At 51.2% G+C, this 26247-nt stretch overlaps 1 protein-coding gene across 1 annotated transcript in view; it reads left to right on the forward strand.

The window, feature by feature from the left end:
• The first annotated feature begins 16514 nt into the window (after positions 1 to 16514).
• The window catches only part of NOVA2 (NOVA alternative splicing regulator 2), a 32829-nt gene continuing 23096 nt past the window's right edge, over positions 16515 to 26247 (forward strand). Inside the window, exon 1 of the mRNA XM_070401747.1 lies at positions 16515 to 17237. Coding sequence (XP_070257848.1) covers positions 16958 to 17237 — 280 coding nt within the window. The 5' untranslated portion in view covers positions 16515 to 16957. The remainder of the gene's footprint in view (positions 17238 to 26247) is intronic.

Consider the following 26247-nt stretch of genomic DNA (forward strand, 5'->3'; position numbering starts at 1 on the left):
AAGCTCCAGCCCCGCCCCGGGATCAGGCTTTCTCACTTCTGATTGGCTCTGGCTTCCCCACAGCCAAGTCTCCATTAGTCAAGCAGACGCCCTTCACTCTGTCCCGCCCCAGAGAAGAACCCGCCCCCCAACGCTTGCAATTGGCCAACTCGGAAGAGAGGCTCGAAATGGGTGGGATTGTTGGCCTCCCTTCCGATCTCCACTGGCTAATCCTTCCTGCCGGTCATACAAAGAGGTTTTGTTATTTTGAGAGGGAAATCCCGGAAGGAGTCCCTTGACCCCGCCCATCACCCCCTGCGAGAGAGTAGGCCGCGCCCACTGGGATAAAAGGCCGGGGAGCCGAGGCCCCGGGTGGCGGCGGGGGAGGCGGACGCGCATGCGTAAGGGGGTGTCTTGACGGTAGACTGTGAGCTGCCAAAGGGCTCAGCATAGGAAAGACTGAGATTTGTCATCGCTCAGTGAGTCCCAAGCCTGCACTAAGTACTTAGTGGGCCTTGTCTTATTTAAAGTTAGCAACCCTGCAATGGAGGCGCTATTGTAATCCCCATTTTCCCGCTAAAGGAACAGGCTCAAAGGAGTGCAGCCGCTGGCTGGGGACCACACAGCTGGAGAACACCTGTTTCAAGCCAGTGAGGCATCCACGGGCGGACACAGCTTATAGAATGCGGTGAAGGAGCAGGGGAGGGGAGTGTTCTTTAAGGAACACAAAAATCACAAACACGGCATGTGTGTGAACATGCAAATTTACTTCGAACATGAAATAATAACAAATTGCATATTTAAAAGAGCTGCCCTGGCTGATATGGCTCAGGTGGTTGGAGCGTGATCCGCTACACGGAAAGGTGGCCCTGGTCCGGAGCATAGGGGAGGCAACCGGTTGATGTTTCTATCTCACATGTCTCTCTCCCTCTCCCTCTCCCTCTCTCTCTCTCTCCCTCTCTCTCTTCCCCTTCCTTTCTCTAGAATCCTTTTTTTTTTTTAAGCTGACAAATACTGCAAACATTGCTAAATCCCAAAAGATGATAGCGTAATGTTTTTTATTAATTTACTGCCTGACACACCTCTGTGATATGTTTCCTACTTTTTTGGCTTCATATACTTATTTCACAATATCCTTATCTCCAGCGAGAAAAGTACATTTTCCTTCCTCTAGCATATTTGATAGAACTTTTTTTTAGTTATTAGATTTTTTTAAAAATATATTTTTATTCATTTCAGAGAGGAAGGGAGAGGGTGAGAGAGATAGAAACATCCATGAGAGAGAATCATTGATCAGCTGCCTCCTGCACGCCCCCCCACTGGGGACTGAGCCCCCAACCCGGGCATGTGCCCTTGACCAGAATCAAACCCAGGACCCTTCAGTCTGCAGGCCAATGCTCTATCCACTGAGCCAACCCGGGTAGGGCAGAATTTTTTTTTTTTTTTTTTTTAAGTTTCAGCTTCACAAGTCAGTATTGGTGATGTCATCTAAATTTGCAGGAATTTTGTGAAAACTTTCATGAAGTTTAACTCATCTGTTAGCTGGAAGTTCTGGAAAATGTTTCCACAGACTGGCTTCTGGCTCATTCCTTTTTCTTTTTTTTTTTAAATCCTCACCCGAGGATATTTTTCCATTGATTTTTAGAGAGTGGAAGAGAGAGGGAAAGACAGAGAATATGGATGTGAGAGAAATACATCGACCAGGGCCTGGACTGGGGAAGAGCCTGCAACTGAGGTACATGCCTTTGACAGGAATCAAACCCTGGACCCTTCAGTCTGCAGGCTGAAGCTCTATCCACTGAGTCAAACCGGCTAGGGCTTGGCTCATTCCTTTTAATTATTCACTCAACTCCCCTGTGAGGTGCTTCTGGAGTGAGATACTTATAGGACAGGTCATGCCACTATAGACTGAGGCCTTGCATCTACTGAGCTAGCACCCTGGACGTTAGGAGCATTCCTGGAAGCCATTCCTACACCATGAAACTCGGTAGGTCATTTAAGTCTATCTGACAGTGTCTCTGAACCCCTCCAAATAACCCACAAAACTCAGTGTATCCTCAAACCCCATTCCCCCCAGCGAGGTCCCATAAATGCCTGACTACTCCATCGCCACCATGGTAAAGAGAAGTGCAACAGGGGGAAGGGAACTGGAAAAACACAGTGATAGCAACCAGTTGCATTCTAAATGTCCTTCTTTAAACGAGACCATAAGAACACATCGGTAGGGTCTTGGAAGGGTCTATACCAGTGATGGTGAACCTTTTGAGCTCGGCGTGCCAGCATTTTGAAAAACCCTAACTTAACTCTGGTGCCGTGTCACATATAGAAATTTTTTGATCTTTGCAACCATAGTAAAACAAAGACTTATATTTTTGATATTTATTTTATATATTTAAATGCCATTTAACAAAAAAAAAATCAACCAAAAAAATGAGTTCGCGTGTCACCTCTGACACGCGTGTCATAGGTTCACCATCACTGGCTTATGCCAATCATGGGCCCGGAAGCTTACATGAGCTTTACTATAAACCCACCCTGAACCAGTCATGACGCATTTCCTGAGTGACCAGTGAGTGCCAGAAGCTAGTACCAGAAATCCTACCCTGAGGCAAAACAGCCAGTCGTGCCATTTCCACCAACTGGTTGCGGGGCCCCCTTTCCTCTCTGGGTACGAGTTTTCCCGCCTGTGAATTGAGTATTGATGACAGACTGACATTTAGGGTTGTGATGAGACCTAGCGATAAAAGTCACAAAATAGTCCAGTTAAAAACTCGAGCTTTGGCCCTGGCTGGTGTGGCTCAGTGGGTTGAGCATTGTCCCCTGCACCAAGAAGTCGCTGGTTTGATTCCTGGTCAGGGCACATGCCTGAGTTTCGGGCTTGAGCCCCAGTAGGGTGTGCAGGAGGTCACTTGAAGTTTTTCTCTCCCTTTCTCTCTCTCTAAAAAAAAGAAATCAATAAAAACATATTTTTTAAAAAACACACACACATATCACTATTAAAAGAAGAACTTGAGCTTTGCAGTCAGAGAGACATGGAAAAGAACCCAATGCTTCCTATTACCAGCTGGGGGCACTCCCACCAATCGCGCATCTTCTGTGGGCTCCACTTTTCTCTATCTATAAATAGAGTTCAATTCATTCATTCATTCATTCATTCATCAAACATTACTGAGCACCTGCCAAGTTCCAGGAACTTTCCAGGGTGCTGGGTGTATCAATGAACAAATAGAAAAAGCTCATGACCTGGTGAAAGGGAGATAAACTATAACATATAAATAAATAAATAAATAAATAAATAAATAAATAAATAAAATGAATGAATGAATGAATGAATGAATGTCAGATGAAGATAAGTGTTTGGGGAGAAAATAAAGCCGAATAAAGGAGACAGGCTGGTCGGCGAAGGCATCTCAGAGAAGCTGACTTAGAGCAGAGACCTGTAGTCAGTGAAGGAGCCAGCCTCCTGGGCGCAGGAGTAGAGCATTCCAGAAAAAGGAGACAATTAATGCAAAGGCTCTGAGGTGGGAACATGCTGATGCATTTAAATAACATTGAGGCCCTAGCTGGTTTGGCCCAGTGGATAGAGTGTCGGCCTGCAGACTGAAGGGTTCCAATTTTGGGCTCGATCCCCAGTAGGGGGCGTGCAAGAGGCAGCCAATCGATGATTCTCATCATTGATGTTTCTATCTCTCTCTCCCTCTCCTTTCCTCTCTGAAATATATATATATAAAAAACAGTGAGGAGGCCAATCTGAGTGAATGGAAGTGTGGTAGAAGGTGTCTGGGAGGCAGTCAGAAGCCCAGTCCTGTAGGCCATTGTGAATGAGATCTTCAGGTTTTGCTCTGAGTGGGAGGGGACCCACTGAGGGTGGAGGGCAGCAGGAGCGTAACTTTACTCGTGCCTTACGTGGTCCTGCAGGTGGTTGTGTCAAAAATAGGCTGTTAAAATAAGTGAAATGAGGTAACATTTTGGCGATCCCTCAGAAAGTTAAACATAGAATTACCATATGACCCAGTGTTTCCACTCCTACGTAGACACCCAGGAGAACTGAAAACTGATGTTTAAACAAATACTTGTACATAAATAGTCACAGCAGCACCATTCAGAATTGCCTAAAGGTAGCAACAACCCAAGTGTCTATTAATGGATGAATGGACAACAGAATGTGGTATAGCCATACAATGGAATATTATTCGGCCGTAAAAAAAACATAAAGTTCTGATCGATGCTACAATATAGATGAACCTTAAGAACATTATGCTAAACGAAAGAAGCCAGATACAAAAGGTCAAATATTGTGTGATTCCACTCATATGACATGTCCAAAGTAGGCAGATCCACAGGGGCAGAAAGCAGATCAGTGATTCCAGGAACTGGGGGATGGGCGTAAGGACAGAGAGTCACCGTTTAATGGGTGTGGGGTCTCCTCTGGGGATGACAAAACGTTTTGGAACTAAATAGAGATGATGCTTTCACAATATTGCAAATGTACTGAATATCTCTGGATTGTGCCACTTAAAGTGGTTAATTTTATATGTGGCTTTCACCTCAAAAAATTTTTAAGCAAAAGATTTTTTTTTAAATGATTCAAAAGAGAGATGGTAGCTCTTATGAGGGTGGTAGCAGTGGGGGTGGTGGGACATGTTTAGAATCTGCATATATTCTGAAGGTAGAGCTGACAGAATTTGCTGATGGATTGGGTGTTGGGAGGGAGAGGTAAAAAATGATTGCAAGATTTTTTGATCTGAGAATCTGCCAAGATGAAGTTTTCCTTTATTGAGGTTACATGGGGAAGGGGGGATCAGGAGTTTGTTTTTGGACATGTTGAGGTACTTAATGTACTTCCAAATGGACGTGTTGACAGGATAGGTGAATATATGAATCTGAAATCAGGGTGTGTGTTGGCGGGGGGGGAGGTCCAAACAGAGAGATATGTAAACTTGGAGACCATCACCAACGGAGTGATGAAGAGAGAAAGGAGAAGGGGGCCAAAGACCCAGCCCCAAGACCCTCCAGTGTTTAAAAAAAAATGAGAAAGAAGCAGCAGAGGTGACTGGGATGGAACAGCTACCAAGAAAGGAGGGAAATCACTAGCGTGGGGTGTCTTGGAGGCCAAGGTAAGAAAATAAACCTAGGCAGAGGGTGTGATTGTCAGTAAGAGGCTCTAGTCACATGAGGTGGGTCACTGGACTGTTGGACTGAGCCACATGGAGGTCGCTGAGGTCCTCAAGGGTTGACTTGGCCTAGTGGTGGAGCCAAACCCTGGCTGGAGCGATTCCAGAATGCTTGGAGGAAAAGAATTGGAGACCTTAGTACAGGTCACTTTTTTCGAGGGTTTTGTTATAAAAGAATGTTGGAGCCCTGGCCGGTTTTGCTCAGTGGATAGAGCATCGTCCCGCAGACCGAAGGATCCCGGGTTCAATTCCGGTCAAGGGCATGGCCCTGATTGGGGGGTGTGGGAGGCAACCAATGTGTCTCTCTCACATTGATGTTTCTCTCTCTGTGTGTCTCTCCCGCTTCCTTCCACTCTTTCTAAAAAATCAATGGGAAAATATCCTCAGGAGAGGATTAACAAAAAAAATAAAAAAGAATAAAGAATAAAAGAACTTTGGAGCTGTAGCTAGACAAGGGAATAAAGTATGTTCGTATCAGAGCGTGTTTTTATGCCAATGAGAAGATCGAGAAGAGAGAGGAGAACTGATGATGCAGGAGAGAGGCAGAGAACTGCTTGACTGACGTCCTGGGTAGGGGAGAAAGGGTGGGATGCAGTGCGCACGTGAGGAAGTGGCCTTGGCCAGGCGTGTTTATGACTTTGACAGGAGGAAAAGCAGAGAACAGGGTCTCAGGCGCAGGTAGCAGGGTAGACATCCTGGGAACCTGTGGAAGTTCTCTTCCGATGGCCTCGCCTCTCGCTGTGAAATAGGAGTGGGGTCAAGGGTGAGAGCGAGGACCGTGAGGAGGTGGTAGAGGTCAGAGGAGGGATGAGAACGTGTAAAGTAGCCTTCCGGGAGCATGGGAGAGTGAATGGACAGGAGTGATCTTGAACGTACAGTGAGCCCAGTCTCATTGTAGCGTGTGTTTTTGTCCAGCCGTGTTCGGCGGGTGCAGGCATAGAATAGGTGGAGAGCTGAGTGACACCTGCCCACCAGTCTCATTCACACAGGAACTTGGGAACGGGACATGTCTCCCGGTGGGTGCTGGAAAGGAAGCTGACTGTGATAGCTACAAGTGCTTTGATTTAGGAAACGGAAGGGCTGTGAAAAGGATGGGGGCTACAGATGGGGACACCGAGGCCCAGGTGAGTCCCTTCCAAGTTTCAGGCCTGATTTTTTAAAAATATGGGATGCAGCCGAAACCGGTTTGGCTCAGTAGATAGAGCGTCAGCCTACGGACTAAAAGGTCCCAGGTTCGATTCCGGTCAAGGGCATGTACCTTGGTTGCGGGCATATCCCCAGTAGGAGATGTGCAGGAGGCAGCTGATCGATGTTTCTCTCTCATCAATGTTTCTAACTCTCTATCTCTCCCTTCCTCTCTGTAAAAAATCAATAAAATATATTTTTTAAAAAAAATATGGGATGCGATATTATTATGCCTATAAAATGATCCAAAAGCCAAATCCATGATCAAATTTGCTGACGCAGCAAGCATTGCCCAAGCCCCTCTAGGTTGTCCTGTCTGATTATGAAAGCTGTGATAATAGAGAGGATTCTTTCAGCCCCAGGTGCTCTTCCTGTGTCACCTCAGCGACAGGCAGTGAGGTGGTTACTGAGCCTGTCCGCCTGGGTTTGAATCCCAGCTCTGCTTCTTACAGTCAACTGCTCCGTGTCTCAGTTGTCTCACCTGTGAAATGGGGATGATAACAGCAGCCTGTGCCCCAGAGTGGTTTGGGGGATGAATAGATGAATTGATGCATGTGAAGTGCTTAGCACAGTGAACACTCAATAAGCAGGGACCATTGTCATTTCATTAAATCATCTTAGCAACAAGGGAGAAAGGTTCTATGATAACCCCCTTGTTTGCTGTGACGGGGGCTAAAATATTAAAGTGTGAGCATTCAAAGCCTTACACACACACACACATACACACACACACACACACACACACAGAGGCATGTGTTCATGTTTAGTAATTCTGGGTGGCGATGAAGACTAAAGCCCAGAAATGCTAAACCAGGGGTGGGCAACCTTTTTGTGAGTGCGTGCCAAAACCAGCAAAATCTCTGACTCAAAATTCTTCTGCGTGCCAACCCTAATTATTTTTTGAGAACATGTTACGCCTACTTGATATCTCTTAAGGTGTACGTATGTGAAGAACCTTGAAGAAATAATGAAATTCATTCGAGCGACAAAAACACAGTATATGATGATGAAAAATACGTTTATTTTTTAATGTATACATGTACACTGATAGTCCGACAGAAAACTTCATGACTCCGTTTGATATGATCAGTGGGACTTTTGCTGCTGCATCACTGATGACAGAGATTTTACATCAGGTTTATATTTCGTGACCTTCAGAGATATGCACGAGCTACTACTTTCATCCGTCAGGCTACTCCTATTATGAGACTTAACAAAATTTATCGCTGAGAACAAAGATTCACAAGCGTATGTGAATGAAACCAAAACACTGGTCAGATCTAGGAAGGCAGGGAGAGTGAAGGCAGAGGCATAGAAATTGCTCTTCCCTTCTCTCATCAATCCATGTCTATGGTCTTTAAGATAACTTGTTATGTAAAATTATTTATTTATCTAAGATGCACCTACACTGAATTTATCTGAAAAATAAAAAAGTCGATATTAAGAAAAAAATTGTAAATGGAAGATTATAAGAGAGGATTTCGCGTGCCTGCAAAAGTTACTGGCGTGCCATGTTTGGCACGCGTGCCAGGGGTTGCCCACCCCTGTGCTAAACTGATCTGCGTAAGAGAGTAAAGTAATGTTTTCACATGCATTAGTCTGGCCAAACTTAGGCCACCTAAGAACACCAAGTTCTAGAGAAGAGAGTGGAAGAGGGGCCATCCAGCACTGAGGGTAGGAGTACGATTGGGTGCATCCTTTCCAGAGAGCAACCTGGCAATCCTTTGGGAAGTTAAATGTGAAGATGGCTGACAACCCAATTTCCCCTCTCTCCAGCAGGCTCCTGAACGAGGTATGTATGCAAATGAGAATGAGGGCAGTTCAGGTCGCAGAGAGTCGGAAGGAATTTTATGTCCATTATTAGGGCTCCAGAAGCAGAATGTGGGGTACATGAGGGAATACCACACAGTCATATAGAAGGAGCCAGTGCAATGCTTAGTAAGTGCCTGATGCTAAATGCTTGAAGATGCCAGCTTGCAACGGCCTTATCAGAAAGGCACCATTATTTAAACCCTCTATTTTTAAAAAATAACTCTTTACTGTTGAAAGTATTACATATGTTCCTTTTTCCCCCCATTGACCCTCTCCAGCCCGTGACTGCCCCCCCCTTCGCCCCAGGCCCTCACTGCCCCATTATCTGTGTCCATGGGTTATGCATTTATGCATAAAAAGTCCTTGGTTGATTACCTCCCACCCACCCACCCTCCCCTGATTTCCCTCCCAGATTCCACACTCTGTTCCATGCTTCCATGTCTCTGGATCCACTCCGTTCATCAGTGTATTTTGTTACTTAGATTCCACATATGATAACGCCCTCTTTTTTAGAGAGAGAGAAAGGGAGAGGGAGAGAGAGAGAAACATCGAAACATTGAGGGAAACATTGATCGGCTGCCTCCTGCACGCCCCCTACCAGGGATCGAGTCCACAACCCGTGCATAAGACCTGACCAGGAATCTAACCCGCATCCTCTCGGTGCACAGGACGACACCCAACAAACCGAGCCACACCAGCCAGGATGGCACCCCCTGTTTTACAAATGGAGAAACTGGAGCCCAGAGAGGTTAAGACACCTGCCCCAGGCCATCCAGCTTGTGAGCAGCCAGGCTGAGACTTCAGCCCAGGCAGCCTCTCCTGAGCCCTCTTCAGACTCCCTCATCATGAGCTAGAAATAAGCAGCACCACGCAGAGAGCTCTCAGGAAGCCCAATGACAGAAAGGGAGGTTTGTGGCTCAAAGGCGTGTTTGCAGATTTAAGACATATATAAGACAAAATGACCTTGAAGGCTATATACATGGATTTTAATGAAAGAAGAGAAGAGGGATTGGGGGCCAAAAGTTCAGCACCCTAGAGAGGGTACCTATGGGAGGGGGCGAAGATGAAGGGGAGAAATTACTAAAATTAAATTCAAGCAGAAATGATTGCATAGAATCAGCTTCATCCTATGCACTGTGATGAGCTAGAGGAGCAGCTAAGTGGGGGTGGGGAGGTGGGGGGGCGCGGTGCATACCTGGAGAAAGTTGGCTGAACAGAGAGAGACATGTGAGAAAGAGGCAGGGCGGTAGAATGGTTCAGGAGGTAGCTTCTGCAGCCAGGTGGCCAGGGTTCAAGTCCCAGGTCTGCTGCCAGTGACTTAAGCTCCTGTGCCTCAGTTTCCCCGTCCGTAATATTTGTAAATGCCCACGCTGTGGGAGAGATGCACAGAAAGCTCCTCTCCCTCCACGAACCTAAGGCCAGAAATCTACACTGTTCCTCAAAGTTCTTACAGAAATCCCCTTTTTTAAAAAAAAATATATTTTATTGACTTTTTACAGAGAGGAAGGGAGAGGGATAGAGAGTTAGAAACATCGATGAGAGAGAACCATCGATCAGCTGCCTCCTGCACACTCCCCACTGGGGATATGCCCGCAACCAAGGTACATGCCCTTGACCAGAATCGAACCTGGGACCCTTGAGTCCGCAGGCCGACGCTCTATCCACTGAGCCAAACCGGTTAGGGCCAGAAATCCCTTTTTTTAAAAAATTTTCTCTTGCCCACAGTGCCCTGTATGATCTGAATTGCTTTTTAAAAGAATGACTCTGGCCGAAACCGGTTTGACTCAGTGGATAGAGCGTCGGCCTGCAGACTGGAAGGTCCCAGGTTCGATTCCGGTCAAGGGCATGTGCCGTGGTTGCGGGGACATCCCCAGTGGGGAGTGTGCAGGAGGCAGCTGATCGATGTTTCTAACTCTCTATCTCTCTCCCTTCCTCTCTGTAAAAAAATCAATAAAATATATTTATAAATAAATAAATAAATAAATAAATAAAAGAATGACTCTGGGCGTGCACTGTCCCTTCCCATGGAAGACTGAAGACCGCCTGGCTGAGCTGAAACCCGGAAGATGTCCTGCCAGCACAGGGCAGCGCAGGCCAGAGCAGAGTGGCACAGGGTGGAGCGGCCCAGAGCAAGGTGGGGCCGACCAGCCCCGCACCGACCAGCACCGCAGGTCAGTCTGGAGCAGAGCGGAGCGAGCTGTCCGCAGAGTGGGGCCTGGCCCAGGGCTGCTGGCCCCAGGCTGCCTCCCCGCCGTGCTGTTTTCACCGTCCTGCTGTATCACAATGGAGCTGAGTGCTGAATCAAGTTTCCTTCTCCACCTCGCCCCAAACTGGGGATTCCTGTTGGCAATGAATTGGCACCAAGGACCATTGATTGACAAGTGATAGAAATACTGTCATATATAATCGATTGATTGCCTTATAATACAGATGGTTTTGCCTTTAGCATGAAGAGTTTTAAAATTATACTGTTGCTCTAGCCGGTTTGGCTCAGTGGATAGAGCGCTGGCCTTCTGACTGAAGGGTCCCGGGTTCAATTCTAATCAGGGCACATGCCCAGGTTGCAGGCTCAATCCCCAGTAGGGGGCGTGCAGAAGGCAGCTGATCGATGATTCCCTCTCATTGTTGATGTTTCTATCTCTCTCTCCTCTCCCTTCCTCTCTGAAATCAATAAAAATATATTTAAAAAAAATAAAAAGTATTGTCCTGTTAAATCTAGTAATTTTAACTTTAAAATGTTTATTTTGCCGAAACCGGTTTGGCTCAGTGGATAGAGCGTCGGCCTGCGGACTGAAAGGTCCCAGGTTCGATTCCGGTCAAGGGCATGTACCTGGGTTGCGGGCACATCCCCCAGTGGGAGATGTGCAGGAGGCAGCTGATCGACGTTTCTCTCTCATCGATGTTTCTAACTCTCTATCTCTCTCCCTTCCTCTCTGTGGAAAATCAATAAAATATATTTAAAAAAATAAATAAATAAAATGTTTATTTTACTTCTAAACTTAACAATGTAGGCCTTCTCCAAAATTCTCCTAAAACTCTGTTTTTCTAGGTATCATGGCATATTCAAATATATTGTGAGTTATATCTTTTTGCTTACAGTCTAAGTTAAAGATCTAAATTTTTTTTCAAATTACTGACTTGTTTGTCCCAATACCACATGTTGAAAGAAATATAAATTTCAATCAAAACTAATGCTGTAGTTAAAAAAAGGGGGGCTCTGTTGAAATGATGGGCACGGGTGGGAGTGGGGAGAGCAGGAAAGGTCCTATGAGTCCGGCCGGGGAGGGGGGGCGGTGCTGCTGAGGGCCTGGTCCTTGGTGGTGTTGATAGAGGCGGCGACATAGGTCAGATTTGGAATCTAAAGGTGCAGCAGAGAGCGTTTGCTGATGGATTGGCTGTGGGTGTGAGGCAAAGAGGGGGTGTCAAGGGCAAATGCAAGGTTTTTGGCCTGAACAACTGGGAGAGTTTGGAATTGATCCCAGAGGCAGTAGGAAGTCATAGGAAGATATTAAGGCTTGGGGGAGATGGGGGAGGGGACGAGGTCAGATGCCATGATCACCAAGGAGGCAGCCAGGGCTGGGATGGATTCGAGCCCTGGCTCAGCCCCCAGCTCACTGTGGGCTCCTGGGCACAACGAAACCATCCTGGACCCCCATCTCCCAATTCTACAAAGAGGCTGTGAGGAGCAAAGGACCCCTCGAGACCTTGGCAGCACAAAGACTTTTGCTCCAAGATCCTCTGACTCAAATAGCCCGCGATCAGATCTACACACACTCATTACGCAGTGTCAGACCCCTCTTCCCCATCCTCCCCGAAGGCCTCCTTGCCCCCGTGGACAGAACACAGAAGTTCCCTGGTCTGGGAGCCTGGGGGGTAAGGTTGACAATGACAGGCAGTATTTGTTGAGCACACATTCTGTGCCAAGGGCTGTCTCAGCTCTGTCACACTGACACCACATAGGAGCTCTGAGAGGTGGGTGTTCTATCATCACCCCCGTTTGGTAAATGGGGAAACTGAGGCTCAGGAGAGGTGAAATGATTTGCCCACAGTCACATGGCAGAACCAGGACTCCAGTGATGTCTTCCCACCTGTCACCTGGGCCCAGCCACCGGCACTTCCCACCTGCGTGGTCAAGATCATCTCTGTACTTCTACCCCACCAACTCCCCCACCCCCGGCAGTATTGTTCACATGCAGCCAAAAGGATCTTGTGATAAAACTTAAATCAACTCACATCCTTCCTCAAAACTCTCCCATGGTCCCATTTCACTCTGAGTCAAAGCTAAGTCTTTGACTGTGGCCCTCAGAGCAGACACAGTCCATTCCCTGCCTAACTCTCTGGCCTCATCCCTCCCACTCACCAACTTCCCTAGGCTCCTCCTCCTTCCTCCAACTTGCCAGGTACACTCCCGCCTCAGGGCCTTTGCACTGGCTCTTCCCTCAGCCTGGACCGCTCTTCCCCCGGAGATCCACCTGACCTCACCTCTTTCGTGTCTCTGCTCAAATGTCACCTCCTCAGTGAGGTCTTCCCTGTCCATTCTATTTTCTCTTAAGTGTTTTTATGTTTCTTATATGTTTTTATTGATTTCAGAGAGAGCAAGGGAGAGGGAGAGATAGAAACATCAATGGTAAGAGAGAATCATCCATCAGCTACCTCCTGCACTCCCCCTATTAGGGATTGAAACCACAACCCGGGCGTGTGCCCTGACGGGAATCAAACAGTGACCTCCTGGTTCATGCTACGCTCAACCACTGAGCCACACCAGTGGACTGACTAAGTGTATTTCTTACTGTGGGTCAAAAAAGTTTGCAGAACCCTGCATGGAACCGTCCTACCTCTCCTAGATCCCATGTACAGACTGGATAGATGATGCTAGTATCAGCTTTTCACTGGGACCCATGCTAAGCGGTCTTACCTCCTTTGGCTCCTGGATTTCTCACCACCCACTTGACAGATAGGAAGACTGAGGCTCAGACTAGAGAAAGCTCATGCCTGAGGTCACCGGGCTGGGAAAGAGAAAAGCAGGGCTTGAGCCCCAGCCACCTCCCTCTCTCCTGTGCCTACCCAGTTGCCCGCTTGCCCTACTCCTCCCAATTTGCTCCCCACCTACACAAAGCACTCAAGTGTGCCAGCCTGTCCTCAGAGCCCCCGGGTGCAAGCTACCTCATAGATCCTCCAACAGTGCAGCCAGCAGGATCATTTTCACTCCCATTTTGCAGGCTAGCAAACTGAGGCTAGAAAGCATTTCCAAGAATCAACCATTCTATCCCCCTCTCCAAACTCCCCTCTTGGAGAAGCAGGAGAGAGCAGTGGCTAAACATGTGTCTTTCACCGCCTCGGTTCAAATCCCATGCTTCAAAACTTTGTAGCTGTGTGATCCCAGGCAAGCTCTCCGAGCCTTGGTTTCCTTTTCTGCAAAACAGAAATAATAATAGTATCTGCCACCAAGGCTACGCTTAAGACTTAAATATGTTGGAATGCGTGCAAAATTATTAGGTCAGCAACCACACCCCTTTGTTGGAAATCTTACCCCCACCCCCGTGTAATTGGACTACTATTTGCCCCTGAACTTTGTCAAAGAGGCCCTTTCTTTTCTTTTTCTTTTTTATTTTATTATTATTATTATTATTGCTGCCTCCTGTACGCCCCAAACAGTAATTGAACCTACAACCGAGGTACATGCCCTTGACCAGAACCGAACCCGGGACCCTTCAGTCGGAAGGCCAGTGCTCTAGTCACTGAACCAAACCAGCTAGGACAAGGGAGACCCTTTCTTGAGTTAATACAGCTAGAAAGCGGGAGGGTCAGAATTGGGATGCAAGTCTGCCTGGCTTTTCACCACCGAGTCACAATAGTCCTTTGGGATGTTAGTTGCGACAGCAACAGCAGCAAGGTTTTCCAAATGAAGGAACGTAAGACTCAGAGAGAGTTAAGGATATGCCCAAGTCACACCGCATGTAAATGGTAGGCCCAGGTTTTGAACCCAGGCTGTGTGTCCAGATGCAGGCTGACTTTGGTCCCATGGTCCCCTCCAGAAAGCTCTGATCAGCCAGAGGGAAAAGCAAGTTGAGGGTTACCCTTGTCCCAGCTCAGTCTGATGGTCTTGTATTCCTGGCTCCGGCCCCTGCCCAGCCTCCAGTGGCTGCTTCCCTGAAGACTCTAGGCTGAGGGTACTGGGGTGGCACGGATGATGGCAGAGGGTGCAGCCACCCCCTCCACTGGCCTCTGATTGGGGCCCTGCAATCCCCCAGGATTTGGTGCTTGGAAAGCTGACGTCGGGTTGCTATGGCAATGGGTTTGGGGCGGTTACCATAGCAGCAGAACTAGCCTGGGTTTAAAAATATCTAGGAGGAGGTTTGTGTTTGTGTGTGAGTGTGAGTGCGTGACCGACCATGCTGTTGTGTGTGTCCGACTGGGAGGGCTTGGGGGGGACTGTAGAGCTGGGGCTGCAGGCATGACTAGGGGGTGGGGGCTGAGCTGCACACGGGACTCCATGTGTGTTGTGTATGTTGCTGAGTGATCTGTGAGGTCTCCTGTATTGTGTGCATGAGACTATGGGGGACATGTATCTAAAGGTGTGTGATTACCCACTTTGCATGGAAGACACACTGGAGTCTGTGTGTCAGTGTATTTCACATGCCACTAACATGTATGCCTTATGTAACATGGGTTGTGCTTGTTCTGTGGCTGCAATCATGTACTCCTAACTTCTCAGGGCGTGTGTGGCCAAGTGTGGAGTAGTTTTGGCTCTGAATGTGCACACCTGGGAAATACTCAGATATCAGCTGTGCATGTGTCTATTTGTGTGTGAGTGTCTGTGGTATGGCTCTGGGTCTGCCTGACTAAATGTGCATTATGCATTATTAAGGAGTGTGTGTGTGTGTGTGTGTGTGTGTGTGCACCCGTGCGCCTATCCCCCATGAGTCTTCTTCATACATCAGAGTGTGCCTACGTGAAACTGTTGAGAGTGTGTACCTGTGTGTCTGCAAGAGGGCCTGTGTGACTGGGACTGGCTGGATTTCACACCCAATCCCATGGATGTTGAAATAGGTACCTGTGTGGTGTGAGTATATGTGACTCAAAGGGTCTAAGGTGTGGATCTCCGCCTGACCCCAGTATCTCCCTGCATCCCTCTGCCTCTTCTCCGTCTCCATGGCAACCAGCTCCTCAGCTTCCTCCAGGAAGATGGAGGGGGAGGATCCAGACTGCAGTGGACCACAACCCCCTACGATCCCCCTTGGCTCTGGGGACAATAGGGGGAGGGGACAGATGGGTGGCCACCCCATCCACCTCAGGCCATCTGCTCCCCTCTCCATGCTGGGGACCTGAGAGCATGGCAAGGGAGGGGGGGCAGCAGTGGGATGGAGCAGAGGAAGAAGCCCCCCCCCCCGCCCCGGCTGCCACAATCACCCTCACCCAGGCCTCTTCTGAGCCTAATCTTGCCTCTGGCTGACCTAAGGAAGGAAAGAATCCTTGGAGACCAGGAATCCAAGGAGAAGAAAATTAATGGATCAGTGAACATTGACTATTAGCAATGATCAATTCCAAGGAAATACCCCATACTTTCAATGATTTTTAGGCTCTGAAATTAAACTTGTCCTTCATTCAAATCCCAGTTTCCCCCTCTGTCTATCCGTGTGCCCTTGGACGAGCCACACTCCACCCTCCTGGGCCTCCACTTTGTCATCTGAAAAGTTGTTTTTCTCCATGACATGAATAGTAACACTTTACAAGGGACGACTGTTTTGTCCCCCAGCGTTGTAAGGGACAGTGCCTGGCACCTAACATGTTGATTGAATTGAACACCAGCGGTGCGCTAGGCTCAGAGCTTCACGCTTTAACTCAGGTATTCATTGAGTTAATACCCAGGGGCCTTGCAGTAACCCTGTGTTCATTCTTCAAGGAATAAATGAAAGGTTTCGAGGAGGAACGTCCCAGCTGGGGTGGGGGACATGTGACATGGAATTTCTTATCTCGACCAAGTGATGTCCAGTTGCTGAGGCTAAGTTTTCTCACCTGTAAAATGGGAATAATAAGAGTACCTAAAGGAGCTGGTTGCTCTGGGGATTCAATGTGATGTTTGTGGAGCGCTTACTTAGCACCGGACCGGGCACATAGCAAGTGCTCAGTAAACGTGCTGTACTGGCGAGGGGTGGGGAAGTGTTGCCTGAGTCCCGGGTCCCACTGTAGTCTGGGGGAGCTGGGTCCCTCGGGCAGCCGCGGGAGGGGCGTGGCCAACACATAGAGGCGTGGTCTAGGCTTCAAGGACAGGCCAATGGGGAGCAGAGGGGCGTGGCCTTGACCGGCATGGGTGTGGCCTTGCGTGGGTGGGCGGGGCCAGGCCGCGGTGGGAGCCTCCGGGAAAGAAGATGCTCGGTCCAGCAGCCACCGCCAGCCCTGCCGCCGCTGCCACCCGTGCCCGCCGACCCCCACGTCCCCACTAGCGGCTGCCTCCGCCTCCCAGCTCCGGCCCCCCGCCCCGAGCAGGGTCTGGGGGGCTCGGCCCTCCTCCCGGGGTAGCCAAGAAGGGAGCCCCATCCCTCCAGTGGCGCGGCCAGTCCCCGGGCTCCCTGATTTCGAGAGAGACCCCACCCCTGAGTTTCCTCCGGACCCCAGCGGAGACCCCCTGGGCCCTCCCATACGGCTCACATCCGTTCTCTTGTCTCTGTCAGCCCCCCAGAACCAGCTCCCTCCCTCCTTCCCTCTCCGGGGTTCCCCCTCCCCCACCCCTCCGCCGCCGCCCCCTCCTCCTCCCACATCCCCTTCCCTCCCCCTCCCCTCTCCCCTCTGCCCCCCCCCCCCCCACCATGAGGATGATGGCCGCCGGCGCGGTGCACGGCCTCTTCACGGCCTCCGCGGCCCCGCAGCCGCCGCCGCCCCCGCCGCCGCCGCCGCAACCCCAGCCTCCCCAGCAGCCGTCGCCGCCGCCACAGCAGCCGCCGCCGCCGCCGCCGCCGCAGCCGCAGCAGCAGCAGCAGCAGCCGCCGCCCCAGGCCCCCCCCATGGAGCCCGAGGCCCCGGATTCCCGCAAGAGGCCCCTCGAAACGCCCCCCGAGGTGGTCTGCACCAAGCGCAGCAACACGGGAGGTGAGAGGGGGCTGCGCTCGGGGTGGGGGAGCGGGCAGGGGGCCTCGCCTTTCTCCATCCTCCTCTCTCCCCAGTTGGCAGGTGCAAGGGCTCTAGGGAGGGGAAAGGCGCCCCTCCCTAGACCCGGAGCGGAGCGGAGCGGGGAGTTGGGGAGAGTCCGGGGCCCCCTCCCCTTCTGGCCGCGGCCCGGGGCTGGGAGCTTTGTCTGCGACCAGAGGAGTTGGGGGGGGGAGGGGGTGGTAAGTGTCCTTGGGGGGGCGCAAAGGATGGGGGCGTGGGTCCCTCCGAGCCGGTGTCCGTGTCCTTGAGGGGTGTGTGATGTGACCCTTTGGGGCAGGGGTGTTCCCGGCTGGCGCGTCCTGGCGGGGGGAGGGGAAGGAGGAGAGGAGGCCTGTGGACTCGGAGCTTTCCAGTCTCCTCCCTGGGGATGTCCTGAGCGGGGATGTCCTGGAGGGAGGCATGTGCGGGCCACGGGGGCGCAATTGTGTGTGGGCACCAGCGGGTGGGTGTGTTGGTGAGATGGAGGAAAGGGTGGGTGTGTAGAGCTAGGTGGGAGAATGTGTGGCTGGGACAGGTGTGTGTGTGTGTGTGTTCGTGTGTATTCGTGTGTGCGTGTGGGCCCTGTAAGGCCTGAATGTGTGGCATTAGGGATCATGGATACAGCAGGAAAGAGGGTGTGTGTGTCTGTGTAAGAGAGAGGGCAGACGAGAGGGGCTGGGATCCATGTTTGAGACCCTGGTATGTGTAACAAGGAAAAGTGTGTGCATGTCACCCCAAAAGTGGCCGCGGTAGAGGAGTGAGGGTGTGTGTGACATGCAAGCGGGTGTGTGGGGGATGCTGAAGGGGCTGGCTCTGGGTGTGAGCCATGAGAGGCTGTGCGGATCAGGGGGGAGGCAGTTCAGTATGTGACACAGGCGTGTCTGGGGTGGGGTGGGACCGGGAGAAGCCGGTGAGGGTATGTGACCAGAAAATGGTGTGGGTGTGACTCCAGAGAGGCTGTGGCTGGGTGTGACACATGGAGGTGTGCAACAATGACATCAGAGGGGGTGTGTGCCACCAGCGGAGGTGGGTGTATGACGGGGGAGAGGTTGGGGCTCCGGGGGTGAACAGGGAACAGGGAACATGTGCCTATGACACCCAAGGGGTATGAACAGGGAAGGGTGCGTTTGTGACAGCCCGCGTGTGTATAGTTGTAACAAGGGGAGAGGTGTGTGTGTGTGTGTGTGTGTGTGTGTGTGTGTGTGATGGTTGAGTGTGTGACACCGGGGAGGTGGGGATGATTGTGTGTGGTTGTCAAGGGAGTGTGTGTGTGACACCACGGAAGAGGGGCCGTCCCTGTGTGTGACCTGAAGAGGGATGTGTACGGGAGAATAAAAGACACGCTGGGGGCGCTAGGTGTGTGTCTCAGGAGCAGGCAATTAGTGGGGGGGGGGTCCTCCGAGCCCAGCCCATTAGCCCTGGAAGAGGGGAGACCCCAGAGCAGACAGGCCCCTCCTGGCGGTCACCTTGGCCAAAATCTCTGCTTCCTCCGGCCTTTTCCTGGGGATGGGAGCGGGATGGCCTCAGGCAGGGTGCACCTTCCCGCTGCCGGGCTGCCGGGCGCTGGAGAGGGTCGGGTGGGGACCTCCCCCGTCCCCCCCCCACCCCAGACTAACACAGTTGAGTCTCTTCCTTCTATCCCAGTGCTCCCCCCACCCCTGTCCAGGTGGGACAGGAATCGGGGACCCCCTGGCCGCCTCTGAGGGTGTCCAGCAGAAATTGGAGGAAAGGGAAGTTGGGGGAGGGTTTGGGAGTGAGTTTCCTGTCCTTCTTCCTGCTCCCCCACCCCCAACACACACATGAATACGGCCCCTCCGACTTCCTTCCCTCCTTCCTGTCCCATTGCCATTCCCAGTCGCCGAGAGGGTCAGGGACCCAGGTGGCCCCAGAGCCCAGCCCGGCCAGGCAGTCCAGCCCCGCCCCCACTGGTGGGGAGGGGAACCCCATTCTTCTCTTAAAGGGGCTGAGATGCTCCAAAGCAGTGCACTCAGAGCAGCACCACCTTCCTGCCAAAGGCGGTCAGGCCCGAGCCCTTGGCACCCTACTCTGAGTCAGACTCTGAGAGGTGGATTAATTTCCCAATAAATCCCTCCAGGGAGATGATTTGGGCTGCCTTTTCAGATGAATAGAACTGAGGCTCGGGGAAATGAAGCCAGGGCCCAGTCACACAGCTCATCGGTGGTGGAGCTGGGATCGGTCCACCCCGGTGCCGGTGCCGGTGCCGGTGCCGGGTTCCGGGGCTCATGTGCTTACTCTCGGCAGCAGGGAAACTAGGATGAGCCCCGAGGGGCCGCTCCTCCAGGCTCTCGCCCCTCCTCCCCTCCCACTGACCCACGGGTAAACTGAGGCCCGGAAAAGCAAAGGGGCAAGCCTCCATTTGGAGCAGTGGTTCTCAACCTTCTGGCCCTTTAAATACAGTTCCTCATGTGGTGACCCAACCATAGAATTATTTTCGTTGCTACTTCATCACTGTCATGTGGCTACTGTGATGGATCGTCATGTAAATATCTGATATGCAGGATGGTCTGATGCGACCCCTGTGAAAGGGTGGTTCGACCGCCAAAGGGGTCGCGACCCACAGGTTGAGAACCGCTGATTTAGCGAAACACTCAGGGGCAGGGATGGGCAAGGGTCTGAGACTTTCATGTCAGAAGTGAGGGCTCTTTCTGACACTTTCATGACTGTGGGGTGTTGGGTCAACATCCCTTTTCTGAGCCTCGGTGTTCCTTACCACCTGCCAAATGGGGAAATAACAGTGACCACAACGATAATAATAATAAAAGCTACCAGTATAATTGCTTAATGCCTTACATGCGGCATTTCATTCATTTAATTCTCCCGGTATCTAGGATGTAACATTAATAATAATAATAATAATAAATTACAATGATGGCGAGCATTGAAGGTCTGCAGTGTGCCGTGCCAAGAACAATTATGGAAAACATTTGGTACCGGCCAGTCATTGAATCCTTACAATTCTATTATGTTATCCATCTTACCGACGGCAAAGTGCGGCCCAGAGAGGTTAAGTAACTTGCCCGAAGTCAGTCAGCTAATCAGAGGCAGAGCCATGATTCGAACTCGGGAGGCTGCCTCCGTTGTGTGGGCAGACACCGTAGGGAACCTCATTTTCAGGTGAGGGTAGGTTCCGTGAGCTGAGGAACTCCTCCGGGGTGTCCCAGCAGGTTGTGGGAGACGGGGCAGACGGAGTTCTTGCCCATGGCAGCTGCCCCGTTCTTGGGGGCCGACAGAGGAGACGGTGGCTGTTAACCTGGCTTCTGGGTACCGTGACTGGCAGGCAGGGGCGGTTGGCAGGGAGATGAAGCTCTGAGGACTGGAGGCGTTAGGTGAAGAGGTGGCTGGAAACTCCAGTTGGGAGCGGCAGATGACCCCAGGCTGAGGGGCAGTAACAAAGAGTGTCCCTCTTGGGTACAGATGATAGCTCTGAAGGTGCCGATCAATAGAATGGCCCCCATACTTCTGGCTGTGTTCCCACCTCTGTCACCCCCATATATAAACAAAAACGCACACTTCACCCCCCCCAAACGTAGCTTACACCAGCCAGGTCTTGCTCCCGGCATCCCTCACTCTTTCACACAGAGACAACGGCACCAGGGTTAAGGGCGCTCGGGTGGGACCTCCCAGGGCCCATCTCCTCCCTGCCCCGGTCCCGTGCCTGGTGTGGGGCCCTCAGGCACCCTGTTTCCCTGCTCTCAGCCTCAGTCTCCTCGCCTGAAAAATGGGGACCGTAAGTCCTCCCCCTGCCTCTCCAGGCTGCTGTGTGGGTTCAATGAGGTTGCGTAGGTGAAGTGAGGCCTGGCAGATGGCAAGCACTCAATAAACAATAGCTGTCATTTATTATTATTATTGTTGTTGTTGTTGTTGCCATGAGAATGTCACTGTCCTGTTCCACCACTCACCGTGAATTCACCCAAGGGAGTCATACCCCACCCACCTTTCTCTCACTCAGAGACCGTGTCACCACACAAAGTCAGCTTCACACCTTCCGGGCGCTCATCCCTCCAGGGGCCCGCTCCAGTAGTGTTACACTTCTCACACGCAGGCCGCACCATCCTTCACAGCAGCGGTTCTCAACCTGTGGGTCCCGACCCCTTTGGCGGTCGAACGACCCTTTCACAGGGGTCACCTAAGACCATCCTGCATATCAGATATTGACATGACGATCCATCACAGTAGCAACATGACAGTGATGAAGTAGCAACGAAAATAATTTTATGGTTGGGTCACCACATGAGGAACTGAATTTAAAGGGCCAGAAGGTTGAGAACCACTGCTTCACAGAAAGGCATCCCAGGCCTGGCATCCCGCCCCCCCTCCTCGGCGGTACCCTCCAGCACCCTCACAGGCCCCATGACAAGATCAGCATCAGCCTCAGCCTCCGCACACCTCACAGAACACGTGATCCTGACGCCCCGGACCCCAGGCAGGAGCAGGTGCCATGGGCATAGCACCCGGCTTTGGCTTCCCCAGGCCACTGTCACGGAAAACAGCACCTCCACAACGTACACCCCTCAGCCCTGCCTTTGCATGAGTGACCTCCCATTCAGATCAAAGCCAGCTTTCAGGGTCCACTTTCTGACCGTAAAAAGGGCCACTCCTTCCCAGCACCCCAGATCTTCGGGGCAGGTAAACGTTATTTAGAGGGGCGGCGGGGGCTGGGGGGGGTCGCTCTTTGGAAACCTTCAGAAACACTCCTGAGGAGGTGGGCACCGAGGGCGGGTGGGAGACCAGAGACTCATAAAGACTAGAAGAGGGCCCTGACCGGTTTGGCTCAGTGGATAGAGCGTCAGCCTGCAGACTCAAGGGCCCCGGGTTCTGCAGACTCAAGGGCCCCGGGTTCGATTCCGGTCGGGGGCATGTGCCTTGGTTGCGGGCGCATCCCCGGTGGGGAGTGTGCGGGAGGCAGCTGATCGCTGTTTCTCTCTCATCGATGTTTCTAACTCTCTGTCCCTCTCCCTTCCTCTCTGTAAAAAAAATCAATAAAATATTTTTTAAAAAAAAAAGACTAGAAGAGGGAAGACAGCCCCTTCCCAAGGTGGAAATACTTGCAACTGTAGCCGGAGGGACACAGATTAATCAGGAGAGCCGAAGCTGGCATCTCTTCAGTCCCTGGCATGAGTAGAGGGAGCTACCTGAGCCCAAGGAAAGCGCTAAGAGGGGGGGTGGGGCATGGGTGGGTGGAACGTTCTGGCATCTCGATTCTGCTTCAGTAGAAGGAAGAACTTTTTCATGGGCAGAGTCCTGAGTATTCAAACAGGGTGGGATGTGTGAGGCTTGGGGGCTCCAGGTTCAGCAGAGGTCGCGTGCCTCCCCTTGCTGCAAGGCAGGCTGGGAAACAGAGGCCTGGCTTCTTCCCGGGGAAGTGGGACTCACCCGGTGAGAAGTGCCCTCAAATAGGAAGGACACGCAGATTGGAGAGAAGACCAGGCTGGTGGCCAGGATGGGGATGCCGGGGACCTAGCGTTCTGAGTTTGAACGGGTGGGAGGTCTCAGCTGCTGAGACTGGCTGAGGAGGGGGCTCCAGATTTCCCCCAGTCTGATACAGCGACCACCTAGCACCCCTGGATGGTCTAAGGGGGCCATGGAGAGACTTTTTTATTTTTACCATCGTATGCTCATATGAATGTGCTTTGTGGGGGAGACACAGCATAAATGTTAAAAGTGATTGGATTTAAGGTAAAGGGACTGCCTGTCTTGCGTCATGATATGTCCCCACCACCTAAAACCAGGCCGGGCCCTGGCCGGGTGGCTCAGCTGGTCGGGCGTTGTCCCATGCACCAGAGGGTTGTGGGTTTGATTCCTGGTCAGAGCACATACCTAGGTTACGGGTTCGATCCCCCGTCAGGGCGTGTAGGGGAGGCAGCCAATTGATGTTTCTCTCTCACATTGATGTTTCTCTCTCTCTCTCTCTCTCTCCCTCTCTCCCTTCTTCTCTCTCTGAAGATCAATAGGAACATATATTCAGGTGAGGATTTAGAAAAAAAACACATTGTAAAATAAGGCCTGGTACACAGTGGGTGTCAGGAAGGATTTGTTGGAGGAAGCGAGGGAAGCGGGCAAGAAGGAGGAAGGAAATAGTAGTGCAGAGGGATGGAAGAAGGCAACATTGAAGAAGGTGGCAGGAGGACCAAGAGTATCACAGAGATGCTGAGGCAGGAGAATGGGAGCAGGGTCTCACTTCTGCCAGTGAGAAGCCATTTCTCCTCCACGAAGCAGGGAAAAGCCAGGGCAGCCCCTAGGGGGTAAGTGATGGAGGAAGAGAGGTCTCCCCTCCTTTTCATATTTCCCAACAAAACCCCACATCTTCCAGGCTCATTTCCCCACTTAGAGAACACTTCCATGTGTCAGACACTGTGATAAGAACTTATATTCATGAAGCACGTCATAATAATAGAAATAATTGCCCTGCCAGGGTGGCTCAGTTTGTTGGAGCATCACCCATACAACAAAAGGTTGTGGGTTCGATTCCCAGTCAGGGCACATACAGGAGGCAATCAATAGATCAGTGATGGCGAACCTATGACACGCGTGTCAGAGGTGACACGCGAACTCATTTTTTTTTGGTTGATTTTTCTTTGTTAAATGGCATTTAAATATATAAAATAAATATCAAAAATAGAAGTCTTTGTTTTACTATGGTTGCAAAGATAAAAAAAATTTCTATATGTGACACAGCACCAGAGTTAAGTTAGGGTTTTTCAAAATGCTGACTCGCCGAGCTCAAAAGGTTCGCCATCACTGCAATAGATGTTTCTCCCTCACATCTATCTCTCTCTCTCCACTCTCTCTAAAAATCAATAAAAATGTATCCTCAGGTGAGGATTATAAAAATAATAATAATGATGATGATATCTAACATTTTTCAAGTGCTCCATGTGCCTGAAACCGTAAAGTACTTTACGGTTTATCATTTTATTACTGACAGTAGCCCTGTGGGGCAGCACTATCATGTCCCCATTTTACAGATGAGAAAACTGAGGCCCAAGGGCACACGGGCTATCGGTGACAAAATTCACACTCAGTCTAGGGCTGCTTCTGCCATTTCCTATGGGAATTCTGACAAAACCTGGGAAGTGTGAGAAAGGGCACAGGAAATGGGGTGGGGACCAGTTTTCTTCAGAGCAGATGAATATCTTCTCTCTTCAAGAGGGAAGCTGGCTGGAGGGAAGATGGGGACTGGAGTCAGAGGACGAAAGAGAACTGAGCCCTCGTGAGAGGGGAAGGATCTCCCTGTAACTGAACCCTCTTTCTGAGCCTTCCAGGAGATAGAGAACTAGCCCTCATCTCTGAGCCAGGTTTAGGGGCAGGGCAGACAAGGGGCCACCTCTGGGAACCCAGGGAAGAAAGGGAATTGGGGGGAGGGCTGGGATGATTGATGGGAAGGCACCCTGGGGTGAGCCAATTACCTAATAGGCTTAATGGGCTGATTAGGCAAGTTTAAGAGGATTGCCTTGGGCTCAGGGAAACCCCTTCATTCTGGACCCCCTCCCCATGCAGGCACAGCCACATTCAACCCCTCACCCTCGGACCCCCACCTTAGCACATCGGGGAACCCAGAACCTTCCATCTTAAGGGACCAGGTAGAGATGGGCAGGGCTCCCAGGCCCCCTACCCTGCTCTGCTCCCACTTTTCCCAGCAGTTTCTCCTTATCTGAATGTTGGAATGTTGGAGTTTCATGGGAGAACATTGAAAATAGGTTTCCTTTGCTTAACGTAAACAGTTGAAAACCACTGGGAGGGGTTTTACAACCTTAAGCTTTGGAGACATGATGACCTGGCTTCCCCACCTCCCCTGCCCCCCCTCATTCCCCCCCACGCCGCCACCCCCAGTGTTTATTGCATGCCCACTACTGCTGGGCACGGGTGAGTCCCTGGGACACCAGGGTGAGCTCTAATGTATGGCCCACAGTGGGCTTCGGTGATACATTGCTCTGAATACATCCCTTCCTCAGAGTTCAAGGAAAGCTTCTAAGAGTTAAGAGGCATTTGAGTGGGGATCTGAAGGACAAAAGGAATTCATTGGGGGAGGGGAGTTGCAGACATAGAGAATGTGCAAAGGCCCTGAGGTGGGACGGAGGAAGAAATGTCGGAGGAACAGAAAGGAAAGTATGTCTAGTGCCCATAGAGAAAGACCAGGACCTGAGGCTGGGAAGGTGGGCGAGCCCGATCACCAAGGGACTTTGGTTGAGAAGGCAACAGTTTGGTTAGAAGGTAGGAGAGGCGCGGCACTGGCCTTGAGACTGCGTTAACCAAGTGCTTTATCCATCCATGACCAAGGAAATGGCCATCACAAAGAATGGCCAAGCCCCACAGACACCCTTGGCACCACCTTGGCATCTCCGGTCTTGAGACTGACTGTCCTTGAACACGTTGGCCTTTGGCCACGGGCAGTGGAGGGTGTTAAACAAGGGAGGGCCAAGAACGAAGCGGAATCGCATTTGAATCTCAGCCCAGCAACTAAGTGTCTTGGCGCCCTTGGGCTGGTGACCTGGAGCTGGTGGTGCCCTTCCGTCTCTGAGTCTGTCCGTGCCTCAGTTTCCTCTTTTGTAAAAAATGGAGCTCGTCTACCCCCCTCACTGGCAGGTTGTGAGGAATGGACAAGTTCAACCTTGCCAAGCAGCACAGCGCCAGGGCCATATGAGTGTTGAGGACATTTCTGGAATCCGGCCGCCTCCCTCTCACCTCTCGCTGCCTCCACCAGTCAGACTGCCATCACCTCCTGCCCAGGCCTTTGCAGTCCCCTCCTCACTGGGCTCCCAGCTCTTCACCCTGGCTGCTCTCAGTCTGCTCCCCTCCTGGGTGCCAGAGGGATCTGGCAACCTAAGTCAGATCACACCCCTCAGAGCCCTCCGTGGCGCCCATCTTATTTGGAGTAGAAACCAAAGACCTCACAGTGGGTCACAAAGACCTAACCCCGCCACCACCACCCCTCTGAGCCCTCATCTCTTCC

The sequence above is a fragment of the Myotis yumanensis genome, unplaced genomic scaffold, assembly GCF_028538775.1.
Source record: "Myotis yumanensis isolate MYYU_CA2020_CCGP unplaced genomic scaffold, mMyoYum1.0.hap1 SCAF_23, whole genome shotgun sequence".
Lineage (NCBI taxonomy): Eukaryota > Metazoa > Chordata > Mammalia > Chiroptera > Vespertilionidae > Myotis > Myotis yumanensis.